The 26,736-nt window shown below is 41.8% G+C and overlaps 2 protein-coding genes and 1 pseudogene across 4 annotated transcripts in view; 1 reads left to right on the top strand and 2 right to left on the bottom strand.

The window, feature by feature from the left end:
* The window catches only part of HAUS6 (HAUS augmin like complex subunit 6), a 36,758-nt gene extending 31,582 nt beyond the window's left edge, over nucleotides 1-5,176 (bottom strand). Inside the window, exons 1-2 of the mRNA XM_045469154.1 lie at nucleotides 4,721-5,176; nucleotides 264-359 (exon numbers count right to left, since the gene is read on the bottom strand). Coding sequence (XP_045325110.1) covers nucleotides 264-359; nucleotides 4,721-4,848 — 224 coding nt within the window. The 5' untranslated portion in view covers nucleotides 4,849-5,176. The remainder of the gene's footprint in view (nucleotides 1-263; nucleotides 360-4,720) is intronic.
* Nucleotides 946-1,841, top strand: LOC123593551 (annotated as a pseudogene).
* A 4,410-nt stretch (nucleotides 5,177-9,586) lies between the features above and the next one.
* PLIN2 (perilipin 2) lies at nucleotides 9,587-26,228 on the bottom strand. Of its 3 annotated transcripts, none has more exons than XM_045469155.1 (9): nucleotides 26,077-26,228; nucleotides 24,565-24,616; nucleotides 24,285-24,480; nucleotides 21,897-21,979; nucleotides 20,790-21,075; nucleotides 20,100-20,281; nucleotides 18,845-18,979; nucleotides 17,866-18,156; nucleotides 9,587-9,993 (listed from the first exon to the last, which is right to left on the bottom strand). In XM_045469155.1, the coding sequence occupies exons 2-9, from the start codon at nucleotides 24,592-24,594 to the stop codon at nucleotides 9,853-9,855; spliced, it is 1,344 nt and encodes a 447-aa protein (XP_045325111.1). In that variant the 5' UTR covers nucleotides 24,595-24,616; nucleotides 26,077-26,228; the 3' UTR covers nucleotides 9,587-9,852. The 3 variants fall into 3 exon arrangements, with proteins under 3 accessions (XP_045325111.1, XP_045325112.1, XP_045325113.1); XM_045469156.1 differs by having other exon boundaries at nucleotides 26,081-26,151; XM_045469157.1 differs by lacking the exon at nucleotides 9,587-9,993 and having other exon boundaries at nucleotides 17,292-18,156; nucleotides 26,081-26,182.
* Between the last annotated feature and the right edge of the window lie 508 nt (nucleotides 26,229-26,736).

A 26,736-nucleotide genomic window follows, 5' to 3' on the forward strand; every position in this document is an offset into this window, starting at 1 on the left:
AATGTTAGGAAATAATTTTATAAAACAAAATCTATCTTATCCATGAAATAATCAATGATTTTAAGATAAGTACCAAAGAAAAATCACTCAGATATACAAAGCTTGAACACTAAATTTCTAAGACTCACACCTGATTTTTGTGACATCCGTTCAAAATAATAGTGAAAGGCCGAAGTTGAAATTCTGGTTTATACCAAAGCATACTCCCTTTTCAATTTAGAGAATGACTACCTACAAAAAGAAAATAAAGTAACCTGACTCACTTGAAAACTTCTTTGGTGAGAGACTGGTCCAGCGTTTGGAACAAAAAATAAGAAACGATTTGAAAGGCATCACGATTCAGCTTGTCAAACATGTTCCTAGTAGTTTAAAAAGAAATAGAAACAGGAAAAAAAAAGGGGGGGAGGGGGAGAAGAAATAGTTAATAAAAGTAAACATCATTAAAAGCTGTGTAAGAGTTTAACACAAATATTTTTAATTCTCTTCAAGAGGTCAAGGCAAATTAATTTTTCATTCATGTTCATTTTTATAACTAAGAAAAACAATAAACTTTTACTTTCTGAGTCTGAAAGTACAGATCAAATAGAAGAAAACTGGTAGAACTTCCTTTACTGCAATGAGAATATCGTACAAAAAAAGGAAAGCCTAATTAGGTAAAGAGAAAACTATGGCCTATGACATGGTGGAGATGATACAAACCAACATTTACTGAATAATAATAAAAGTAACTAATAATAGTTTATCACTTCCCAGGTATTATTTTAAGCCTTTTACAGGCAATAAGTCATCTAATCTTCACCACAACCATGAAATACTGTGCTAGCTCCTTTACCATGGATTATTTTATGACATTAGAATGTAGTTTGATTACTCTCATTATACAGATGAAAATTTTTTTAATTTAGAGGTTAGTTTGCTAAAATTACCCAAAATCATATAACCAGGATGTGCAAGAGCAGTGATTTCAAGTATGTTATCTGACCCGAGTCCAATGTCTTTACCATTACATTTTAACTCCAGAACCACCATCATATCATGTAATTCTAGCAAGTCTTTTAAAGTTTTGGCTTTTCCAACTTCCCTAGCTAATCAAGACAACGCCTAAAAAAAATACAATATGTTAAAAATAACAACAACAAACTAAACCTTGTAAGAAATGCTATAAGGAATCAAGAGTTAACATAAGGGCACTATGGCAGCCACTGGACCAGAGTCATCAGCTACTGTTGTACAATGGATGTCTACTCCTCACGCCCCTGTCTCAACCCTTGGTGTCTGGTAAGACACAGAAAATTCAGGCTTCAGGAACTGTCAGAGCCAAGAGGAGGAGAGTTTTCTGAACTTCATCTACAGCAACAACCTGCTGAATGAAAGGATCCACCTCAGACACCATGTTCCACTCCATGGCCTACCTGTAGGATTTTAGGCTACACTATGCCAACTCCCAGGGCAAAACAAGGAAAACTTGGCATGGAGATACAGCCACCATTTTTCAAAGGCCTAGCAGTGAAGGCAGAGTAGTAGAATGGAAAATGAAAAAAGCAATTTAAGTTCTCTGAATAAATGAAAAGGAGATAGAAATGGAACACACCCCCAATAAAGTTAAAGTTTACCCTCAAGAAGGAAAAGAAATAACCTGCCAAAGTTATCAGATAAGAAATTATGAGAGTGCTCCCCCATTACTCTAGCATAAAAAGGTCATTTGCATGGGTGCAAAAGAGAACAGCTTGCCATTGGAGTATCAACAAAAGTTAAAAGCAGAAGAACCAAATAACTATAAAGGAAAGGTCTCAAAGGAAACTGAAGACATTATCAAAAAGAGAAAAACAGAAACTCACTAGAACATAATATAGTATATCTAAGGATATTCTATGTGCTAATATAAATTTTTTTTGAGAGAGAGATGAGAGAGAAGACCAAGCAGGCACCACGCTCAACACAGAGCCCGACTTGGGGCTCAATCACTAGACTGTGAGACATGACCTGAGCTGAAATCAAGAGTCGGAGGCTCAACCAACTGAGGCACCCAGGCGTCCCACAAAAATTTTAATATAAAATATTTTTAACATTTACAACAGGGATCTGAGATATTTCCATGTTCAATACATTTTCAACAATGATCTGAGGGATCTCAATTGGGTGGTTCCTCATTTTCAGAATCTAAAAAGAAACTGGCTTAGAAGTTAGGCAATTACAAAAGGAGCTGTGAGGCATTGGAATTCATGACAAATATACATGAATGCTCCTTCTATGAACACATAAAGCTATGTTCTGGCGTTGAAAAAAAAGAGTTAAAATTTCCATGCTTACTTCCTATGTCAAACAACACTTTTGTCCTTGAAATATTTCTATTCCTCAACGAACACAAGTGAAGCTCCTACCTTATCTCTCAAACCAGATATTTTTTTCACATAGTACCCTGTTGTCTTCACTTTGACACATTATAATTTTTAATAAGACATTTGTTGAATGTGGGAATGCAAGCTGGTGCAGCCACTCTGGAAAACGGTATAGAGGTTCCTCAAAAAACTAAAAATAGACCCTACAACCCAGCAAATTGCACTACTAGGCATTTATCCATGGGATACAGGTGTGCTGTTTTGAAGGGGCACATGCACCCCCATGTTTATAGCAGCACGATCAAACAATAGCCAAACTATGGAAAGAGCCCAAATGTCCATCGGTAGATGAATGGATAAAGAAGAGGTGGTATAATATACAATGGAGTATTACTTGGCAATCAAAAAGAATGAAATCTTGCCATTTGCAACTACGTGGATGGAACTAGAGGGTATTATGCTAAGTGATATTAGGCAGAGAAAGACAAAAATCAAATGACTTCACTCATATGAGGACTTTAAGAGACAAAACAGATGAACATAAGGGAAGAGAAACAAAAATAATACAAAAACAGGGAGGGGGACAAAACAGAAGAGACTTATAAATATGGAGAACAAACTGAGGGTTATGGGAGGGGTTGTGGGAGGGGGGATGGGCTAAATGAGTAAGGGGCACGAAGGAATCTACTCCTGAAATCACCGTTGCACTATATGATAACTCATTTGAATGTAAATTTTAAAAAATAAAAAAACAAAATAAAAAAAAAAAGATCTACAAAGTTGACTAATAAAGAGAAAAGTCCTAATATGTATTGGGAACTTACATTCCCAAGCACTATTCTTGGCCTTTTGTACCTATTTATGATTTAATCATCTTGCCTTCTTTGTGATATAACTGTTATAACTCAACTAGATAAACTGTTTGAAGAGAGAATTAGAGACATTAAACGATGTGCCTAATAAATTAAAAAAAAAGATATTTGTTGAATGAAGGTTTGTTCATCCACTAGACTGATATTCTGTAAAGGAAAAATTTATGTCTATTCTGTTCACCACTGTATATCTAGGTCCAATACTGGGTTCGATTAATACCTGTTGAATAAACAAACTGAATGAATCACCCTTTCTTTCTATTCTCATTGCTGCCTTAGTTTAGGCCTATCTAACTGCAAAGTTCTAATTCCCCCTCTCATTCATTCTCTGTAATACAACCAGAATGATTTTTCCAAAGTGCAAATCTTCTGGGCAAATAGTAATGAAATTGTTGGATCATATATGTTAAGCATCTGTTTAACTTTATAAGCGGTTACACAACTACTTCTGCACAGAAACTAGAAAATCCTAGGACTTCACTAAAAAAACAATGAATTTTACGATATATAAATGTAAGTGAATAAAAAATCTTTAAAAAAATTTTTAAATAAATTCGATGGTACATTCATGCTTGAAGCATTTTAAAGAGGACATCTATGGGGCACCTGGGTGGCTCAGTCGTTGAGTGTCTGACTCTAGATCTCAGCTCAAGTCTTAATCCCACGGTTAGGGGATCAAGCCCTGCAGTCCAGCTGGGCACTAAGTATGCAGCCTGCTTAAGAAATTCTTTCTCTCTTTCTCTTTCTCTTTCTCTCTCTCTCTCTCTCTCTCCCCCCCCCCTGCCCCTCTCCTCCACTCACGCTCTCTCTAAAACAAAAATTAAAAATAAATAAATAAATACTGCCGCTCTAAGAACTCAAATAATCAGAAAAGTCAAAAGACTGAGGACAGGAAATAGCCTATGTATCTCAAATTTCTCTTGGCCTACAGTGGGTAAGATAATACTCTAAAGTTGGTAAGTTTAGACACAGAAACATAAAGTATTTAGATTTATGATAACTATTATACCAGTGACAAAGTAGGGAAGGTCCTTTTACTATCCAACTTAATACCCTTTTCTACCTTTTTTTTTTTTTTTGCTTACTACAGAAAAAATAGTTTTTGCTAATTCAAAAAGTAAAAATTATAAAGAGCCATCTTAAAATTAAAAGGCTCCCTTGAGTCCTAAAGCCGTTGAACATACTGTTCCCACACCCTTCCACTGCCACCCCTCCCTCAACTTCACAGACCACCCAACGTCAACACTAAAGCAAAATTAAGCTGTCCCTCCAGTTCTGCCCCAACTGCAGACATTGCTCCCCTACAAAGCGCTCCCGGCACGGTCCCACAATTATTAGCTTCTGCCACCAGGCTGGCAGCCACTGGGAGCAAGGGCTTTGTAGCCACTGCTGGCACAAAGTAACCGCTCGACCGCTCGATTCATCAACCTGCCAGGTCCGCGAAAGGGTGGGTCACACCAACGCGTCTAGGCTCGGACTCCCCCGCCCCGCCAGCCCGAGGCTCCTTACACTCCGAGGTGCGTGTGAGACACGATCTTTCCGCAGGCAATGGTGGCCGGGCCTGGCTCAAAGCCGAGCGCCTGCAGATACATCCAAAGATGCTCCTTCTCGAAAGAGGTGACCCAGACCGAGCTCATCTTCGCGGTAGGCAGTATTACTGCAAAGGAACTAAGGGCAGGCCCAAACGACTCAGAGGCCCCTCATGCTCCCTCCCTACGGGCAGCCTGAGGTAGTGGCGGCCCCTCCATTGCCACCGTTTGTTCCTCTCTCTCCCGGAGCCATTTCACCTCAAACGGCCGTAAAGTCTCAGGGAAATGAAGAACCTAAAGGTACTACGGTACAACTACCTAAGCGAAGGTAATAGAGACCAAGACTCCCGCGCTTCCGGAAAGGCGGTAAACGCCGGCGCTGCCCGGCTTCCGGGGGAGGAGGGACTTCCTCGGCCGACTATATCTCCCGCCATGCAAAGCGCCCTTCTCTCCCTCCCTTTCCGTCAGGCCCAGACGAAACACTACAAGACCCACACTGCATTGCGCTGCCAGCGAGTCTTTTGCTCTTGGGTAACTGCAAAAAGTATCTTGCAGGGTTGTCCAGCTTCGCGCTTTGTGATTTTTAGTATCTCTCATTCTTTTTGCTCATGTAGGTCTGTTTCATTGGCTAAAAGCCGTAGATTTAGGACTCTGACTCGGTGTAGTGAAAAAGCATTGGGTTCCATTTTCACCTGTCTCACTAGCTGTGAGATCTAAACACATCTAACCACTAAGCCCCAGGTCTATTATTAGTAAAATCTTGTGTGCCCTCAAATGCTAAATGTTCCTTTCTTCTTCCTGCTGTAAGAAATCTGGCTCTCCCCAAGTATACAGCTTCCTCCTGCAACCCTCTCTACTGATGACTGTTTTCTCCCTCACACCCCATATACAACAGTGCCTGGAAATGGGGGGGGGGGGGGGGGATATAATACTTATTTCTTATTATCACCTCTGGCAATTATTGCCTCACTAAAACCAGCTGCTTTGAATTTTATGCTTTCTCCCACAACTCTTGCTTCCAGAGGTCTTGTGTAAGATTGGGTGCTGGACCTCATTTTTTAGATTTAGACTTGCTTGTCTCTCCCACATTACTCTTGGGATAATTTTTGCTGATTTCAGTATCCACTTAGATGACCTTACAGTGTCCTGGCCTCTCAGTTCCTTGAACTCTTCTCAATAATCCGGCCCCTTTTTCTCTTTGCCAGGTTTATCTGGCAGAACCCAAGTCCCTATTGCATCCAGTTTTCTGCCTATCCCACAACTGCAACTTAGCCCCTAAACACAACCATGATGCCTGCTGTCACTGAAAATTCATGACACCTCCAATGGGCTCTTAGGCCTGCCCCTCTCCACCCTATTTACCCCAAACCTCACTCTCCACACAATTGTACATATCTTCTTCCCTTAAATGTCCAATGCTTCCTTTCTCCTCCTCTCGATGATGTCTTTTGTCCTTAGTTAATAGATGCTTCCAGGAAAGACCTTCAATCAACAGTTTACCAACCTGCCTGTATCTTTGCCTATATTAATCTTATTAGTCTGGATGAATCAAGGTGCACCTCCCTAAGATTAGTCCTTTGACTTATTCAACAGGTCGTATTCATTTTCTCCTACTCAAAGAGTTTGCTCCAGCATCTGTCCTTTATTCTCTCCTGCATTACCAATTCTTCCCATAAGTATACAAACATGCTGTGCTTCCATTGTTTAAAAAAAGAAAAATCCATTGACCCCAATGCCTTTCTAGCTACTACTCCACTTCTTATTACAACAAAATTTCTCCCAAAAATTTTCTTTTTCTTTTTTTTAATGTTTATTTATTTTTGTAGGAGAGAGAGACAGAGCATGAGCAGAACAGGAGCAGAGAGAAGGGGAGACACAGAATCCGAAGCAGTCCCCAAGCTGTTAGCACAGAGCCAGACACGGGGCTTGAACTCACAAACTGTGAGATCATGACCCTAGCCAAAGTTGGGCGATTAACCGACTGAGCCACCCAGGCACCCCCTCCCCAAAGTTTTCTATACCCACTTCACTACTAATAGTAACTTTCCAAAGCTACTCGTATCAACTGGCATTCTTCTTTCGTAAGCATCGAAACTGCTTCTGAAGGAGTTTTATTCAATGGGTAATGGGTAGCATAAATAAAGCATGGAAAGGCCAGAGAATTACGTTCAGAAAACAGCAAATTCATGTGCCAATCCACTCAAGATTTACATGCCAGCAATCCAATTTACTTTCTAAAAAAATAGCTTAATGTATTATTGTAGGTGAAGCCCTTGTGACCACCACCAAGGACAAGAAATAAACTTTTCCAGCCATCCCAGAAACCCCTCACTTCCCCAAAAATAAACACTATTCTCACTTTTATAGTAATCACTTCTTTGCATTGTCTTACAGTTTTACCACCTAAGTGTACTTATCTAGACACTATTTGTATTTCCCTTACCTTTTTCTTTTTTTTTTTTTTTTTTCAGTCTTTCACAGGGTTGGGTTCTTTTTAAATAATATCACTTAATATACAGGCTTTCCTCCATCCTCCCCCACTCCTTTTTTTCCTTACAATTTTTTCTTATAATGTTTTCTTACAACTGCATCCTTGCTGCAGTTCAACACGTTCTTCTCTGTCTCTATCTTCTGTATTTCCTTCAAAATGACACCTGGATCCAGAGGATTGATGACATTCAGATATGATCCCTTTGGCAAGTTTAGATGATAGTTGATGTATTTTGTCTCAGGCAGTACATAGCTTCATTTATGCCATTGACAGGCGTTGATGCTAAATGCCTAGGTCTATTAATTCCTTGGGGATTGCAAAATGAAAATTCTAATTTATTGTTTGTTATGAACTGAATGTTTGTGCCTCCCTCTCCCCCCACTCCATTCCTATATTGTAATCCTATTCCTCAATGTGACGGTATTAGAAAGCGGGGTCTCTGGGAGGTAATTAGCATTAAAAGAAGTCATCAGGGTAGAACCCTCCTGAATAGGATTAATCCCTTAGAGGAGTCACAAGAGAGCCTGCTTACTCTCTCTCTCTCTCTCTCTCTCTCTCTCTCTGCGCTTTCTGCCATCAGAGGATACAAAAAGAAGTGGACTCTGCAACCTGGAAGAGACTTCACCAAAACCCAATCGTGCTGAAACATCTCAAACTTACAGCCTTCAGAACTGTGAGAAATAAATGTTTGTTTTTTAAACCACTCAGTCTAGAGGCACCTGGGTGACTCAGTCAGTTAAGCTGACTTTGACTCAGGTCATGATCTGACTCAGTTAAGCTTCTGACTTTGGCTCAGGTCATGATCTCACAGTTTGTGGGTTCGAGCCCCATGTTGGGCTCTGTGCTGACAGCTCAGAGCCTGGAGCCTGCTTCGGATTCTGTCTCCCTCTGTCTCTTTGCTCCTCCCCTGTTTGTACTCTCACTCTTTCTCTCTCTCGCTCTCTCTCAAAAATCAACATTTTAAACCACTTGGTCTAAGGTAGTTTATTATAGCAGTCCACACTGACCAAGATACCATTTTTTATTCTGTTAGTAGCAATACTTTTATGATAGAAATTTTCCCTCATGGTCTAGTTTATCTCATGGTAAAGATACAAGGAAGGATAGACTGTTGATCCTTTCTCTTTATTTTACCAGTTAATTGGTTTGCTATCATCCCCTGAAAGTGACCAATGAAATTGTTTATATGTATAACAATATATTTAGACATTTAATGGGATATATTTAGATATTTAATGGAGTTCATATTTGATTGCAATTATTATCTTCATTGAAGTTCAAATCGTCCTATCTCTAGTCAATGGGAAACCCTTCAAATTGGCTTCCTTGCTATCTGGAATAGCAAGAAGTTCAAGGAGCATCTTGTACATTTTCTGCTTCAAATCTGAAATCAGCCATTTCTCCAAGAAGCCCTGATTTCTTTTAGTGGAAAAAGGTATTTCAGAACCACTATTTTGGGGCACCTGGGTGGCACAATCAATTGAGCATCTGACTTCGGCTCAGGTCATGATCTCATGTTTCGTGAGTTTGAGCCCTGCATTGGGCTCACTGCTGTCAGCACAGAGCCGCCTCGGATCCTTCGTCCCCCTTTCTCTCTGTCCCTCCCCTAGTCACACTCTCAAAAAATCAATAAACATCGGGGCGCCTGGGTGGCGCAGTCGGTTAAGCATCCGACTTCAGCCAGGTCACGATCTCGCAGTCCGTGAGTTCGAGCCCCGCGTCAGGGTCTGGGCTGATGGCTCAGAGCCTGGAGCCTGTTTCCGATTCTGTGTCTCCCTCTCTCTCTGCCCCTCCCCCATTCATGCTCTGTCTGTCTCTGTCCCAAAAATAAATAAACGATGAAAAAAAAAAAAAAGAAAAAAAAAAAACAAAACCAATAAACATTAAAAAAAAAAACCAAAAACTACTATTTGGACACTAGGGACGCTCATAGCTACTGGCCTGACCATAGTTTCTACAATTTATTTAACACTACTCTGTGCCAGGCATTGCTCTAAGCTTTTCACAAATGTTAATTTGTTTATTCTTCATAGCAAACCTATTATTATCATCAAACTAAATCCCGATTTTACAGATGAGGAAGTTGAGGTACAGGGAAATTATGTAAATTGTTTAAAGTCACACGACTCGTAAGTGGCAGAGCCAAGATTAATATCCACAATCTTTACTCATCTTGATATACTTCCTCCCAGTTGACCTGTTTTCAGATGCCCACCCCTAGGCTAGGAGAAGGCAAAAAAAAACCCTGACCTACAGACCCACTAAGACACCCCTATCCTGGGAGGCCAAAAATAAAAACAAATACAAATGTCCATTACATTAGTATATTTAAAAAAAAAAGTCACTAACTCAAGATTATACAGCACCATTTTTATTATAGGCATTTCAATAATTAAATTTTGAAGAATCATATAAAATGATATATGATACAGAACGAGGTTCTCTTACAAAAGTTTAGATCAATCAGTTTCATTACAATTAAGACCAAGCAGCCAAAGAAAAAAAAGAATAGATTAACCCACAATAGATTAATCCCCAAAACCTCAGGAATAAACACGTAAGCAAGCTTGAAGTTTACTGTGACACAAGTTGTGTATTCAGCCAAAAGGAGTATTTTCTTGTTAGTTATTCAACATTTGGCCCTGAGAGGACACGGGGCCATTAGCATGTGAATGATCTGACCCATCCTCCTCTTCCAAAGCAATAATATCTGGAATTTCATCAGTCTCAGATGTCAAGTCTATAGCAGTGAAATCAAATACCTGTAAAAGAAGAATCTTGGATATTAAAACAAACACTAGTGAACTGCACTGTCCTCATGGAGACCCTGATTACTGCATGTGAATGAGCCTCCCTTTCTCCATAGCCATGCTTCCTGAAAGGTGTTTAGTCATATTACCACAGTTCACTCATATTATAAAACTTCTCTTTAAAATGAAACTAACTAGGGGGGAACTTACTAAATGAAAGTTTTCTTGAAAATACAAAATGTAAGGCATTTCCAGTTATTCATCTATTAATCTATTCTCTTAAAATCAGTAGTAATATTCCACTTTTCCAGAAGTCTGACTTACAAATATAACCCTTTTGGGAAACGTCTAGGAACTGAGGAAGGAAAAGGTGTTTTAATAGTTGAAACAGCCATCCCAAAGTCCTATTCTTCTCTGCATAGGAAAGGCTTTTAGGGATAAGAAGTTCTATTAGCTCTTACTTTACATACAATTTTGATAAGCTATGCGATGTTTCTTAGGCGACAGCAGATTAAAAGCAGAAAATTAGTAAGGTATAATAAATTACTAAAGGCTGGAATCTTGATAGCAGAGAAAAAAAGTTAGCTAATTATCTAACAGAGGCAAAACAACAAAAATCCATCAAAATGCAGACAACAGGAGGGAAGAATGAGGAGTTACCGTTTAATAGTTACAGTTTATGCTTGGAATAATGATAAAGTTCTAGAAATAGAAAGTGATAACGATGGCACAACATGGTGAATGTACCTAATGCCATTGAATTGTATGCTTAAGAATGGCTAAAATGGGGGTGCCTGGTTGGCATAGTCAGTTAAGCGTCCGACTTCAGCTCAGGTCATGATTTCACGGTTTATGAGTTTGGGCCCTGCATTGAACTCTGTGCTGACAGCTCAGAGCCGGAAGCCTGCTTCAGATTCTGTGTCTCCCTCTCTCTCTCTGCCCCTCCCCCACTCATGCTGTGTCTCCGTCTCTCAAAAACGAATAAACATTTAAAAAAAAAAAAAAAGAATGGCTAAAATGGTAAATTTGATGCTGTGTACATTTCACAATTAAGAAAGAGTAAAAATGAAACAAGAGGAAAAACAGACAAGAAGAGGGAATCATGTTTATCTTCCCCAAGAACTCAGGTGCTCAGAGAACTGTCTGGCCTGAGGTACAAACTTCTACCATTTATTCTTGAGGCTCTCAGTTTGGGTAGATCAAACTACATTCTAGCTATTTATCAATGTTCGCCTTGCAAAGATTCGATCCAACCTGACATCCACCAAAGCCAGCAATGCTTATACAAATTGATTCAGAGCATCAGTCAGACAAGCCAACTATTGCAATTTGGGCTTTAGTAGGTTAAAAGATACACCTTATTTAGCTCTCTCTTCTAAACTATGTCTGTTAATAGTATGTTTTAACATCCAATATGACTTTGTTTTTAACAAATATAAAATAGAACAGGAAGGTACAACACAAGAAGATACAGGCAGAGAGATTTTCTGGGCCCCAAAGAGGCAAGCTGCAGTTTTCTCTTATCAGAGAGCTAGAGTGCTAGAACAGAAAAAAAAAAAAATGCATGCACTTTGACAACAGTAAGACATCAAACTAAAACCCCATCCTACCACCCACCTCTTCTCAACCTGTCTCCTCACCTCTCACATGAGGAAGATACCTGATTTGGTTACAGATGAAGAATGAAGGTAGAATGAGCCTAACTTATAAAAGGTGCTCAGTAAAGAGTAGCTTTTATTTTCATATGTTCCTTAAATACCATCACACACACACACACACACACACACACACACTACCTCCAAAGTCACCTAACTTGTCCTATCTTTGCGGAAGGTTGGGGATCCCAAACTCAGAATTTTTGGAGAAAAGTTTTCAGCACCACTATCAAAAAAAAAAAAATCTCTAGTACCTGAGATGCTTTACAAGAGTCATGTGAATAATTCCCCTTCCATATATCCAGAATGATCCAGAGTGTATAATGTCCATTAAATTCTTGGCTACCAGTAAAACTACTTGGAGGCTGTGAATAGAGGGTAGGACAACTAAGAGGTAGTCACAATCCATCAAGTTTCCATGGTGAGTTTAATGTAAAATGTAGTGACTGTGCCTGACCATCTTCATGAGAAATGTGGCACAAGAGAAATCATTTCTCACATCTATAAAATAAATCCTTTTTCACTGACATGAGCAAGTGTAGTTTGGACCATTGATGGAGTGTAAGGAGTCTCTTTCAGAGAAAACCCATTCAGGGATAGAGGCCACACTCAAGAATCCGGTACTTACTATGGAATTAATGAGATAATCATAGTCCCCCCCCTCCCCGAAAGGACAGGAAACCATCAACACATGCTTTTCAGGAAACCAAGTGACCATGCTAGGATTCCTGCAACCTGTTGTTCATACAACCTCTGGGGCACCTTTCATAACATAGACTTCATTGATTTGCATATTTATTATAACAACTTTCCAGAAGGTGGCACTATAAAGTGCCATTTTCTAATTTGCCTAACAGTAGGCTAGTGCTTGGTGGCCTGGTGCCCTGGCTAAGGTGAGACTATTACAGAAATAAAAATAACATCTGTGGGAAGGTAACTTGCTAGTAAAGGTGTATATGCAATGCTGATATGACACAGAATCAGGAAAATTGGTTTATTTTGAAATAGAGTAAGTATAGAAGCGCTAATGTAGTGACAAGAAGAAACTGAAATTTAAGTTTGTATAAAAGTAATTCGATTTCTAGGGTTATGAAAGGATCATGCAAGAGGTAGTGAATGACTAGCTCTATCACCAAATACATAAGATAAACCCTGGTGAGAGTTCGATTTAGCACAAACGTCTCACCACCCAGAACAGATTGCATATGCAGCTTGTTTATGTGCTTGTGAGCTACAGAACTCTGTTTTACATGAACACTGTTCTGTTTTACATGAACACTGAGTACCATCCCCTGGTGCACATCACCTTCCCTACTGTAGAAACACCCTCTTGTACCCTGATGCTTTGTCCTCAGCCAACAAGAGTCTGTGGAAGTGATTAGAACTCTTAGCAAAGGGAGCAGGTTGACACCGATCACAAAGTGATCCTTGGTATGTATCCATTGCACAGCATTCAGCTAGTCACTGTTAACTCCTGTGTATTCCATTCGTTTGAGCAGGTAAATCAAGCGTAGGTCTTAGGACACTTTATGGAACCCACACTGGGAGTCTTGTTTGGAAAGAAGGAACTATAGGTAACCCTAGTCCTGTTTCCTTTGCTTCTCTAACAGTATTCAGTGGGTCACCTACAGTAGAATCACTAGGGATGATGCTTTCTATTTTAAGGGATGCTTTGATTTTTTTTTTAAGGGATGCTTTTTTCTTTCTTTTTTTTTTTTTTAATTTTTTTTTTAACGTTTATTTATTTTTGAGACAGAGAGAGACAGAGCATGAATGGGGGAGGGTCAGAGAGAGGGAGACACAGAATCTGAAATAGGCTCCAGGCTCTGAGCTGTCAGCACAGAGCCCGACGCGGGGCTCGAACTTACGGACCGCGAGATCATGACCTGAGCCGAAGTAGGACACTTAATCGACTAAGCCACCCAGGCGCCCCTAAGGGATGCTTTTAAAAACTGCAGATGTCTGGTACTACCACCAGACTAGTAACCAGATTCTCTGGAGGTGGAACCCATGAATCTGCATTTTGTCAATTTCTCCAGTTGATAATCCCTGGCATAGACAAAGAGGGCAGAACACTCCCTGGTGTGCTGTTAACCATGCCAAGAGTTCATTTTATACACGGGAGTCTGCCTGATTGGTCCATTAACTACCTCCTTAGCTGAGTTTTCCTGTGCTCTAGCCTGTGCAGACAAAACAAAAGTTGAAGTGCTTCATTCACACCATTCAACATCTACTCTTATTAACGCTAAGCTTTAATTTAAATGGTTGGATAGGGGGGCCTGGGTGGCTCAGTCAGTTAAGCATCTCAGTTCAGCTCAGCTCAGGATCTGGCAGTTTGGGGTTTTCCAGCCCCACATCGGTCGCTCTGCTGTCAGCATGGAGCCCGCTTCAAATCCTCTGTTCCCCCCTCTCTCTGCCCCTCCCTTCCTTGGTCTCTCTCTCAAAAATAAACATTTTTTAAAACCTTAAAAAAATAAATAAATAAGTGGATGGATGGAATAAAAGCCAAAATACAAGTGTTGGTGAAGATGTGGAGCAAACAGAATCCTCATACCTTGCTGGTGGGCACGTAAAATAGTACAGCCACTTTGGAAAACAGTTTGGCAGTTTCTCAAACAAGTGAACACATGGTGTCTATGACCTACTCTCCATTCCATTCCCACACATATACCCAAGAGACATGAAGACATAATTTAAGTGGTAACTAGTTCTCCAACACTACCTACGTAAAAGTACCATTTAATCTATTCGCTACTTTTGTAAGATGTAGTTAACACTTTCCTTTTTTTTTAGTTTATTTATTTTCAGACAGAGCAAGCATGAGCAAGGGAGGGGCAGAGACACAGAGAGAGAGAGAGAATCCCAAGGCTCTGCACACTGTCCAAGAACTCATGAACCATGAAATCATGACCAGAGTCAAAACCAAGAGTCGGACACTTATTTAACTGACTGAACCATCCAGGCACTCCTTTCCTAAGTTCTAGAAGACATTAGAACGTTTTTTTCCCCTCTCACAGGAAATATCACCTAAGTTAGCATTCCCTTTTGCTTTGGTCAATAAAACTGAAAACTCAAATTGTTGCCCTGCCATTCCTATACTGCCTTATGCTGAAGTGTAATATTTTGCAGGTTAACTTTATAATATGGGTAGGGAATTTTTAAATTGGCAGCCTGGAACAGAGTGAGGGATAAACAATGTCCTATACCAGGATATTACTTGAATGTTCATCAACAAGCTTCCCCTAAGACCATAAAAGTCTCTTGAGCAAAGTTTCTGGTTTTACCATTTTCATCAGGGCAGAATCCATGCCTTATACTACTAGGAACTCAAATACCAAATTAAATCACTTTGTAACGCAGCTACATAGATAGAATAACATAGCCACCTACATCTCATGAAACCATCATCCATGCAGACTCAGTACTAGGTCACTCTTGGAGCTGGGACAGTCCCAAGTCCATGAGAGCACAGGGAGATCAGGGAGATCAGACCGGCAAAAGGCCCTCCTTTCCATACCCCCACATCTGCTCTCCCAGGCATCATTTAGACTCCATTTCCTTAAAGACTGGTGCACAAGTATCTATCCTGCTCTTTATTCCTCCTTCCCTCACCAGCCACCTCTATGAGCTAAATGATATTCTAGAAGAGAGATTTCAGACAGACCAAATTTCAGTTTTTCCCTTCTCAGTTCATTAGCTCTTCAATACCTACACTGCACTTTCATAGTAGATAGATTTTCCTAATCACGTCCTGATATTACACCTGGACTGACAACTTAAAGATGCTGTATGTCACTGCCCCACAGTGGTGTCCCCCTATGGCTCTAGTGCAAAACAGAAAGACATCCCATCCTCAAACATTTCACTTTCATCTGTTGAAGCGTCACTAATTTTACATTACAGGTGAGAATACTAAGGCTAAGAGATGAATGGCTAGCACACCATATTCTTTTGATTTTTTTACCCAGAACTAACCAGAGTCCATGTTATTACAAAGGAAAAAAAACCAAAAAACAAAAAACCTTTGAACACTCAAGCATGCCACGTCAGCCTTCATGCAGCCAAATGTTTAAAAACCGTCCATAGTTAGATATTGTGCTTAATCGGCTTTTTTTCTCACTAGAATTGTCCTCCTTGGGGAAAAGTCTGTTAAACCAAACTGCCAGTTTATGCAACAATAAAGCTGTAAGATGCAAGAGCATGGATTTTGAGACATGTTGACAACAGAATGGAATGCACACGGGCACAAACTTGAGACACAAAGCCAGACAAAACCACAAGTGAGCACAGCTCATGGCAAAAAAATGAGGGCTAGTGCTGTTTTTCTGGAAGCTAAGTAGTCTTGTTCATGAATAGCTTTGAGAATGGTCTCCTTTCCATAAACAATTCAGTTGGCCCTGTAACTTTCATAATGGGAAAACAAGTTTATGTTCAGGGCAAGAAAGTATGTGTATAGCTACGGTATGTAATTTACCAACCAATTAGAACAAACCACAAGATAGGAGCCTTGGAGTTTTGAGGGGGAGGGGCGAGGTCATGTCAAATTAGGATGAAGAAGTTAAAAAATATTTAAGAGTCAGTTGCTCTAGAAAATGCCAGTTCCTGGGACCAGGCAGGCAAGTGAATGGATGGGTTTCCATCCCGGAAGCCCATGGAATTGTGGCAGTCCACCTTCCCAGTAACTAGATACTTCTTGGCTTCAAGTATCTCAGTGAGTCTCTCCCCTCCAATTCATCTCACCTGTTTACGGATTCCTGGAGTTACCTCAAGGGGCAAAACTTAGTTCTGTCACTTTGTAAGCTTTGATGGTCTCATTCACATCAAGGGCACATGCGGTTACGCGCGGCCTCCTTGTTTTCTTGGGGAGAAAGGGGAGGGAGGAACCAGAATATAAAGAGACAAACCTTAGACTTCAGCTCTAAAGAGCAGCCTTGCTATCCTTTTCGTGGGGACAGGCAGAAGTATGTAGCTCTATTTGACAAGTTGTTTTTTAAACAGTTTGGCATCCTGCAGCTTTGTTACAAGGAGATTCATGAGATTTCCTCCCTAGTTGACCAACACTGAGGGACTAGAAGTCTGAACACCCTCAGGTGGAGGTAAGAAGAATCCTTTCCTACAGAAGGATCCAAAGTCTAAAAGTCTTTCTATTTCTAATTATTCCTAAAGGTATCTCCCCAACTATTGTTAGTGACTTTCTCCCAAAGTGACAACATGGCAAGTCAAATTGAGCTGAGACTGGACACTGACTAGTCTCGGTTCAGGGCTCTCGCTTTCAACAGCCCTTTACCAAGAAAGGCATACTGCCTTTACAGGAAACTGATGCCAATTGCTTCCTTTCAGTTTTGATTCCTTTTCAGCCATAAGTAGCCTTCTACTGGCCTAAAACCCCCCTCAGAGGTTGAGTGAATGGGGAGATAAAGGCAACAACTGTCACCTTGTAAAAATTCTGGTATGCACATTAGCTTTTAATTTGTTTAAGACCTGTTGTGAAACCCTCCATTTTTAGCACTAGCCTTCTAATGTTATTACCCTGCCAAGTTCCCCACTGGGCCAGTTGGAATTCACAGATGTGTGTTAATAACCCCATCATGCAGGCCAAGCAGCTCTATGAAAGCAACACACGAAGCACATGGAACACACAGCATAAAATCGATCTATTCTGCAGTGAATTTTATTGAATTCATAGGGGACATTCCTTCATGAAAAATAAAAAACTGAAGTTGTACAGGCATGCTTGGTGAGACCAATCAGTGACAAAGCCTGCTCAGACCAAACCGGAGCAGACACCAGTTCACACCACAGCCCACACGAAGGTGTTTTTATTCAATACAAATAAACAGCAACAAGGCTAACACGCTGAGACCATAAAGCACTGAAACTTTTTGTGAGTTCGACCAATGTATCATCTAGCATTCTTTTCTTACCAGCCAGGTAAACAATAGAACGCGTCTGCTGATGCCAGAAATTTTAAAGCTCTGAATCCAGTTAGAAAAGACTACAACTGGGGACGTTTTTCCTAGCTAGCTGCTTCCCCAATTCCAGGTTGTCTAGCAGGTTAATTTCAACAGAACAGAAAGGATCATCTGGCTGGCTGAACCATCTACTGGTGACAAGGACAGGTTTAATGTGTTTTGTGCTGAGGCTGCTGGGCCTGACTGGTTGTGTCCTTCTCTGCACCTTGGTCCTGAGCATTCTGAGACTCGGTCAGCTGAGGATAAAAGGGACCTACCAGCCAGTTGAGAGGTGTGTTGTTAACAAGATAATCCATCACATCATCTAAAGACTCCTTCATTTTCTGCAGCTGCCCCTTGCTAGAAGTGAGGAGGCTGTCAGACACTTCCTTAAAGGAGGCAGCGTTGCGGAACACTGAGTAGATGTCACCAGCCATCACCCCCACGTGACTGGCCTGATCCTGGATGTTCTGTGGTAACCCCTGGATGTTGGACAGCAGGGTGTGGCACGTGGTCTGGAGCTGCTGAGTCAGGTTGCGGGCAATAGCAAGAGTACGTGACTCAATGTGCTAAAAATAAAGCAAGTTTAAAAATTAGCAGTGAATCCAACAGTGCTATTTAGCAGTCAGTTCAATTACAGTAAACTGGGTATGTGTCTACCACGTATGTGGATTCTTTGACTTTTCAAAATCCTCATTAGCACCCAAGAATACAAGAGCAGTTCTGTCCACTTTTCAGTAGGCATATGAGCTTTGGGAAACCAAAGAACCACTTTTTAGGACTACAGCATGGTATTTCTTCTGTCTGGAACATCCGGGCCTTTACTGCCCTTTCACCTAGTTTATTCACCCATTAGACCTCAACTTAGCACTCCTCTCTTCCAGGAAGCCATCTGACTCACCCATCCTTTCTCTAAGGCTGAGTTACGTTCCTTTCCTATACATTCTCATAGCACCTGTGTTGATGCTAGCAGAAAGCACTGTGGCAATAAAAATGCCATATCACCTGTGAGTCTGTGCCCCTTATGAGGGCAAGGCCTAAGTTTCTCATTTAGTTGTATTCTGATACGGGCAAGACGTGGGTCTGTAGGTTAAATTACTGCACATTTTGCTTTTCTGTCACTGAACAACCTATGTACCCAGTATTGTTCAAACTTGTGATAGAAGACAGTACTCTAAGAGGAATAATGGGAAAATGGAAATGAAAAATAAGAACATCTTCAGAAACTGTACTGGATGACTCTCCCCAGTGTCTCACCTCAGCACAGTGGGATTCATCTGTATCATCATGGCCGATGCTTCTCTTCCATTCCACCCAGGAGAGATAGAACTTGTCCTGAGCACCTTGAATTTTCTGGTTGGCACTCTGCACATTCTTCCTGGCAAATTCAATCTAGAATATGTTGAAATAACACAAAGGAACAAACCAGTCAGACATGCATTCATATTAACCGGTTCTCAGAGGATATAAATCAGACAATATAAAAAACAAGAATTTCCATGAGAGTTTAAGGAGAGTTGTCCCCGCTATCATTGTTATTTATTACCAGTTTTTGTAAATCAACCTAGTAATCATAGTTTTTTACTGCCTCTATTTATTAAACCACTGTCTCCAAATTTACATCCACTTTAGCACAGGTAAGGCAACTCAAATTTAACATGTATTTACATAATACATAAAATTACAAAAGGAAAAGGAATTAAAACCCCCTCTTCCCTGTTGCCAGCTACCTCTTTCCCCTTCCAAGAAGAAACCAGCTTCTAAGGGTAGTACAATACAGACTGTTCTGCAACTTGGCAATCTTTAATGGCTACACAAGTCTTTTATGATGTATCAATTTAATTCGTTTCCGATTAGTTGACAGGCATCGTTTATAGTGTTTTGTAACTCTAAACTTATCTGTGCATCTATAAAGAAACATTTTTTTTTTAAACGTTTATTGTTGGCAGAGAGAGAAAGAGCATGAGCAGGGGAGGGGCAGAGAGAGAGGGAGACACAGAATCCAAAGCAGACTCCAGGCTCCAAGCTTTCAGCGCAGAGCCTGACTTGGGGCTCAAACCCACAAACGCTGAGATCATGACCTGAACCAAAGTGGAACGTTTAACTGACGGAGCCACCCAGGAGCTCCTACAAGGAAACATTTCTAAAAGTAAAACTGCCTAAGGCATAGGTGTGTTTGTAATTTGCCCAGAACAATCCCTCGTATCCCCCAGAAAAACACAAGTACAGGCACACCTCTTTCTCTTCCTCACTGCCCACAGCATCAAATTTTGCCACTGTGATAGGCCAGGGGAAGCATCTGGAACTTGGCCCCTTAGAAGAAGACTAACATCGCTTCATGTATTTCAGCCATTTATCGTTCCTTTTCAGTGAGTTGTCTGTATAACTCTTTGCCCATTTTTCTACTGGGTTGTTCACAAGATTAAAATTCCTGGATGTCATGATTACATTTCTCTCATCCCTCCAGAGGGATGGGCTCACTTTAGCTACCTTTAAATGAAGTTCTACTCACCAGGTTAACAGTGGAATGGAGCTGAGAAATGGTCTCTTGGCTTTTTTGCTTGGCTTCTTTAACCCTGCTGAGAGCCTGCTGGTAGGCACGTGAGCGGAGCTTGGTAGACAGGGATCCCAGCCTAATGTAATAACTTGGCTTCTGAACCGTATCAAACCCTTCAACCTTTTTTGCTTCTTTTTCTGAAATTAGAAATAAAGGAACAAAAATCCTAAGGGATCACACCTAGAAGTGATGAGGCCTGGCCTCTAACCTGGATCTTACCTTGTTGATTCTACCCACCCACCTAGCAATTATGCTCTCATTCCCCCAAGACAGCTCGTGTCTGCTGCTGGGCTTGACCACCCAAAACATACATATTACTGCATCTGACATCTTCATCTACACGTGTCTCAACCCCCCACCCCCCACCCATATCAGTGAGCTTCTTGGGCAACACAGTATCTAGCACATAGGAGGCACTAAATGTTTAATGATTCTGTAAAGCAACCCATTGAAAACAACCCATTTATAGAAAATTTCTCTAAGTTAATTTCTCCCAAAGTTTCCAAACTTACTATGTAGAATTCTATATGAAACAACTCAGAATCAAACAGGTGACTTTTGGTGTACGAAGTAGATCTCAATGAAGCAGTTTTAAAAGACAGATTTAAGATATAAACTATGAGTTCAAGACAAATATCCAATTACCTAGTTCTTTCTCAGTGAGAGGGAGGTACTGGTCTACCAGCAACTCGGATTTGGTGAGTGCATTCTCTACTCCACTGCTAACCAGCTGCATCATCCGACTTCCCAAGACTGTGTTAATGCCGCCATTGACCACAGACTTGGTCTTCTGCACACTGCCAGTCACTGCTCCTTTGGTCTTGTCCATCACCCCAGTGATAGTGCTGGCCATGGTATCCTTGGCTCCAGTCACAGTAGTTGTCACAGCATCTTTTGCCCCAGTCATAGCACCTCTGGCATTGGCAACAACCTACCAGTAAAAAAACAGATTGCTTGGCTGATCAGAAACACAGGCGTAAATATAGAATTATAGTCTTAACGAGGACAGCCTCATTGGAAGTGCTTAACAAGGAATCTGGCCCTTTCACTCTCTAGCTTTAGGTCTTAGGCAAATCGCCAAGAGTTAATAAGCATCAATTTCCTCAGCAGATCTATCTGCCACCACTCAGGCGTTGCTGGAGGAGCCAATAAGGTAAAACGATACAAAATGTGTCAAGGTATTTCATTTGAACTAGGATGAACATGTAATAAGGTACAAAAGATCCTCTAGAGAAGAATGGCATTTTCCATGTTGACATGCTCACAGTGAGAGCAGCAGCCCAGGCACACCTAGGAGCACAGACAGGTGGTACCATGCCCACCTGGCCCTAGAAGCACAGCCCCAGAAGGTCAACACCTGGGCAGAGACGTCAGTTCCCCATCCTAAAGGATGGGCTCTCAGACACCGTGAGAAAAATGTTTATATACCACCTCTTGATTTATCTAATACCATATGGGAATCAGTTATTTGTGACAGCAATATCATCTACAGAGGCAAAGCCACAAATCAATAAAGATCATACTAAAGCATGACAACCAAAGGGGGCAAATTCATCTTGTTCCTTAGAGATAACCTGACAGTAATTCAGCAAGTAAGGGAGTGGCCATCGCTGTTTCAAAAATACATTCAGGAGGAGAATTTATTTCTCCCGTTTATGGCATGTTCATGACACGCACAGCCTGGGCTAACCAGACAGAACATGAAGACGTGTGAGGCAGCAAGCCTTGGCACTCTTGCCCAACCAAGCTCACCTGGTTTGTTGGCTGATTCAGAATAGGCAGTTTCTCCTCAATCCTGTCGAGCCCCTTACAAGCATAGGTATTAGCAACCGCAACTAGAAGAATTACAAATGAAGACAATGTTAAGTGCAGATAAGAACGTATGCTATTATACCTTGGACCTTTGGCATTTTTATTAAAAATTGGAAGAATGTCGATCTTCATTTACAATACAACGCATTGCCTAGTTTCTCTAGCTCAGATGGAAGAGGCTTAGCAGGTTGCTGGCAATTGTCTTCTACAGACGGGGAAATAAGGAAGTGGAAGGGAGCAGCAGGCAGTGGCAACGCCGTGCCAGGTAGGAAGCTGGCTAAGAAGCTTCTTCCTCATCAACTGGTATCTAAGATTAATGCTAAGAGAAGCCAGGCTTCAACTGAACCCTCATTCAGGGAATGAGGTATCTGAAAATTCTAAAAATTAGCACTTCCTGTCCAGTTTAATCCCTACCTACACTTAATTCAGTAAGTGGCACTGTAGTTTGGGTTATTAGCAGGAAAAAGCATGTTAACAGCACCCTGAACGTCACCAACAAAGCACAGATTTTAGTCCAAGCTTCCCTTCCAATGATGGCCAAGCCAAGCACTAGTAACAAATCCATCTGGGAAGAAGCAGAGTTGGAAAATTGGTCCCTAACAGTTCCTTATAATCCCAGAAGGCCATGATTTAACCATTTAGAGGAAGTATCTAAACCTTTACTCAAAAGCAGTTAATAACATGAAAAAATGGAACCCTTCCTACACTACTAGTGGGAATGTAAAACGGTGCAGCTGCTTTGGAAAACAAGCCGGCAGTTCCTCAAAAACTTCAGCAGTTAACATATGACCCAGCAATCCCACTCCTAGGTATATACCCAAGACACCTGAAAACATATATCCACACAAAATCTTGTACACGAACGTTCACAGTAACATTCAAGATTTAGCATCGCCGAGAGGCGCCTGGGTGGCTCAGTCAGTTAAGCGTCCGACTTCAGCTCAGGTTACGATCTCATGGTCCGTGGGTTCGAGCCCCGCGTCAGGCTCTGGGCTGATGGCTTGGAGCCTGGAGCCTGCTTCCGATTCTGTGTCTCCCTCTCTCTCTGCCCCTCCCCATTCATGCTCTGTCTCTCTCTGTCACCAAAATAAACAAACATTAAAAAAAAAATTAAAAAAAAAAAAAAAAAAAAGATTTAGCATCGCCGAAAGTAGAAGGAACCCAAATGTCCATCAACTGATGAATAAGTAAAATACAATCTATCCACACAATGGAAAATGATTCCACAATAAAATAAGGCACTGATACAACACGACATGGATAAACCCCAAAGACATTATGCTAAATGAAAGAAGCCAGTCATGAAAAACATTTTTTATGGTTCCATTTATATTAAATGTTCAGAAAAGAGAAGTCTATAAAGACTGAAAATAGATTAGTAGTTGCCTAAAGGGGTTGGAAGGAGATGGGGAGAGACTGCTAATGGGTGTAAGGTTTCATCCTTTTTTTTTTTTTAATTGTAGCAAAATACAAACATACACTTCACCGTTTTCACTATTTAAAATGAAAATGGTTTTACCTCTGCATAATTCAGAGGCATTAAATTCATTCACAATGGTATGAAATTATCGCATTATTTTCAGAAATTTTTCAACATCCTAAACAGAAACTGGTATGAGGTCCCTTTCTGAGATGATGAAAAGGTTCTAAATGGATTATAGAGATACTTGCACAACTCTGTGAATATACTAAAAACTAGTTAATTGTACACTTTAAGTGGGTGAGTTCTATGGTGTGTTAATGGTACATCAAAAATATGTTACTTTTGACAATAGTTCATGCATATTGTGTGATCCCAAGGAAATCAGTTATTTATTTCACCCACTAGCTCCCCTTGTGATCTCTGCTGACAGAGGCATCACTGGAGGACTGTTTAACTCTCTTGAATATCTGCTATTGTTATGAGGCAGACGCTTTCCATAACAATAAGGGCCACCTGGTAGGGCTTTTTTTTTTTTAAGTTTATTTTTGAGAGAGAAATGGAGAGCAAACAGATAGAGAACAAACGGGGAGGGTCAGAGAGATGGAGACAGTCAGCACTGTCAGCACTGAGCCTGATGTGGGGCTCGAACTCACAAATCGTGAGATCACGACCGGAGCCAAAGTCAAGAGTCAGACACTCAACCGAATGAGCCGCCCCAGTGCCCCTACCCAGCAGTTAGTTTGTACGTAAAGGCAGTATGTACCTAAGGAAAGGCAGAGGGGGTTCCCTGAGGCTGCCTCTAAGTGCTAGGGGTCTAAGGCTGGCTTTCACATATTCTAGACAGTTCCTGGCTCACCCCTGCCCAATCCCTTGGACTGAATCTTGAGGAAGAAATCAGAACTCACTTTGTGGCTCCAGTTTCTGGATGATGGGTAGAGCACTCGTCACAGCCACAGAAGTGATGGTCTTCACACCCTTCTCCGCCATCTCGCACACGGACTTCAAGCAAGGATACTGATCCTTTGTGCTGATGTAAGCCGAGGAGACGAGGTCGTATGTGGAGCTCACCAAGGGTAGGTTAGCTACCCTAGTGACCACACTCTGCAACCAAGGCAGAGGAAATTGTTAATTCCTCAAAACACACGGGAAGGAAAGGAATCAAGAAACTGTATTGAAAGGTCATACCGGTTGTGGATTAACTGCGACTGATGCCATTTTTCCTCCTGAAGAAAGAAATCTGTGGAAGAGAAACTTCTTTCAGGATACCAGGGTAAGACTCTCCCAGACTCAGTCCCCACTCAAGTAAATGTTAATTGCAAGAGAAACAGGCAAGATACAGTAGGTGTGGTCTTCTGCATTTCTCCCCAGCCTCAAGCTGGCAGCTCTCCCCTAGGCAAACACCTTCTGAGGCCTGCTTCCAGAATTTATGGGTAAAATTCCAATAGAAAACAGGGTCCATAGGAAACAGCAAAGTTATTGGGATGTTTGTCTTGTTCTCCACCAGGATATTAGGAATGCCTTTTGAAGAGGAACATCTGTTCACAAAAACTGTGGAACCAAGTTAAAATCCATGATAAAACTATAGAGAGGGGTAATTGGCTGGGTCAGTCAGTACAGCATGCGACTCTTGATCCGGGGTTGTGAGTTCAAGCCCCATGCTGGGTGTAGAAATTACTTAAAAATATTTTTTATTAAAATTTAATGTTTTTCTGTTTTCTTTTTTGAAAGAGAGAGAGAGAAACAGCGCAGGAGGTGCAGAGAGAGAGAGAGAGGCACAGAATCTGAAGCAGGTTCCAGGCTCTGAGCTGTCAGCACAGAGCCCCAGGGGCTGGAATTCACTAACCGGGAGATCATGACCCTGATCTGAGCCGAAGTTGGACGCTTAACCAACTGAGCCAACGTTGGACGCTTAACCAACTGAGCCAACCAGGCACCCCTAAAAGTAAAATATTTTTTAGAAAGATTTCAAGTAGAAGACATCTTTGACAGGACCATCTGTGATAAAATGAGGCACCGATAAATACCTCATTGATAAAATGGAGCACTTTAGGGGAATTTATTCCTTCCTTTGAAGGGACTGCAACTAGTCTAGGGGAGACTAAAGCACGAGAGGGAAGGCGGGCTCCCAGGAATTGAGAAACATTCCAGGAGGCTTTTAAATGTTCATTTAGTTCCTCCAACGACTATACACCCACATAAAACTGCCTCACTGCTAAGCAGCAGACCTGGGAAGGAAGAATCTATCTGCACGGCCCGCTGTCCACCACTTCAGGGCTAGTCAGTCTACCCTCCGGTCGCCGAGGGTCCCAGTGACACAGGAAATGAGTAAGAGCCACCCCGAAGGGGCAAGTCAGGCGCCAGCACCCACAGCCTTGCTGTCGCCGTGAACCCCACAGAGTTGTGCCTGGAGACGATTTGCTAGCACATTTCTTTTCCGATAATGTACTTTCGGGGACAAATGGAAACTGTTACCGCGCAACCAAGCCAAGAAGCTACACCCGCACTGAAGCTGAAAAAAAAAAAAAAAGCAGACTGGAAAGCGCAGGCCCAGGAGACCGTCCCTTCCCAGCCCGGACCCGGAAACCGCCCCGAGGCCGCGAGGCGGGCAGGCTCCGGGACCACCGCCCAGTCCCCTAGCCTGGAGCCCCGCGGGGGACCCGGGCCAGGCCGCGGGTCACAGAGGGGGCGCGCACGTACCAACCGATATTAGCGTAGAGACCAGGGTCCGACGAGTCCCACGCGACGTTCAAAACCTGGCTCTGGCCACCAGGCTATATACCCCGCCGGCCCCGCCCCCCGCGCCCCCGCAGCACGTGACCCGCGGCCCCGACGCGGAGCAGCCGCAGCCCCGCCCGAGGGTCGGGCTCCCGCCTGCGTGGGCGCCCTGCCCGGCGGGTGGCGGAGGTCGTGGTTGCGCCGGCGGCCACGCCGGTTTTGCAAAAGAAGTCGGCGGAGTCGCGTTACGAACGAACCGTAACCTGTTGATTATCGTCAGTCCGCAAAACAGAGCTGCCTTTAAAAGCGGAAGCGACGGCTTCTGGGATTATTTTTAGCGAGTAAATGACTTACAACGTTTGGTGAAATTTTAACCTGATGGCGGTCCTGTAGAGATTGTTTGATTGTTCTTTTGTCTTTAAGGTTAGTTTTTCAAATGTATTTCTCATTTATTTAATTCACAAGAAGGGCTTTAGAATGCCGTCGGTTGGTCTCCTTTTTTTTCCCCAGGAACAGTTATTTCCAAATCACTCCAGGATGGTAGCTGCCTGTGCTTATTATGCAAGATGGTCTGTAAAAAAAAATTGTTATGCTTTTTCAAAGAAAGAAAGGGTATTTACATCGTCAACATTTGCGTCCCAG

This window comes from Leopardus geoffroyi, chromosome D4 (genome assembly GCF_018350155.1).
Source record: "Leopardus geoffroyi isolate Oge1 chromosome D4, O.geoffroyi_Oge1_pat1.0, whole genome shotgun sequence".
Lineage (NCBI taxonomy): Eukaryota > Metazoa > Chordata > Mammalia > Carnivora > Felidae > Leopardus > Leopardus geoffroyi.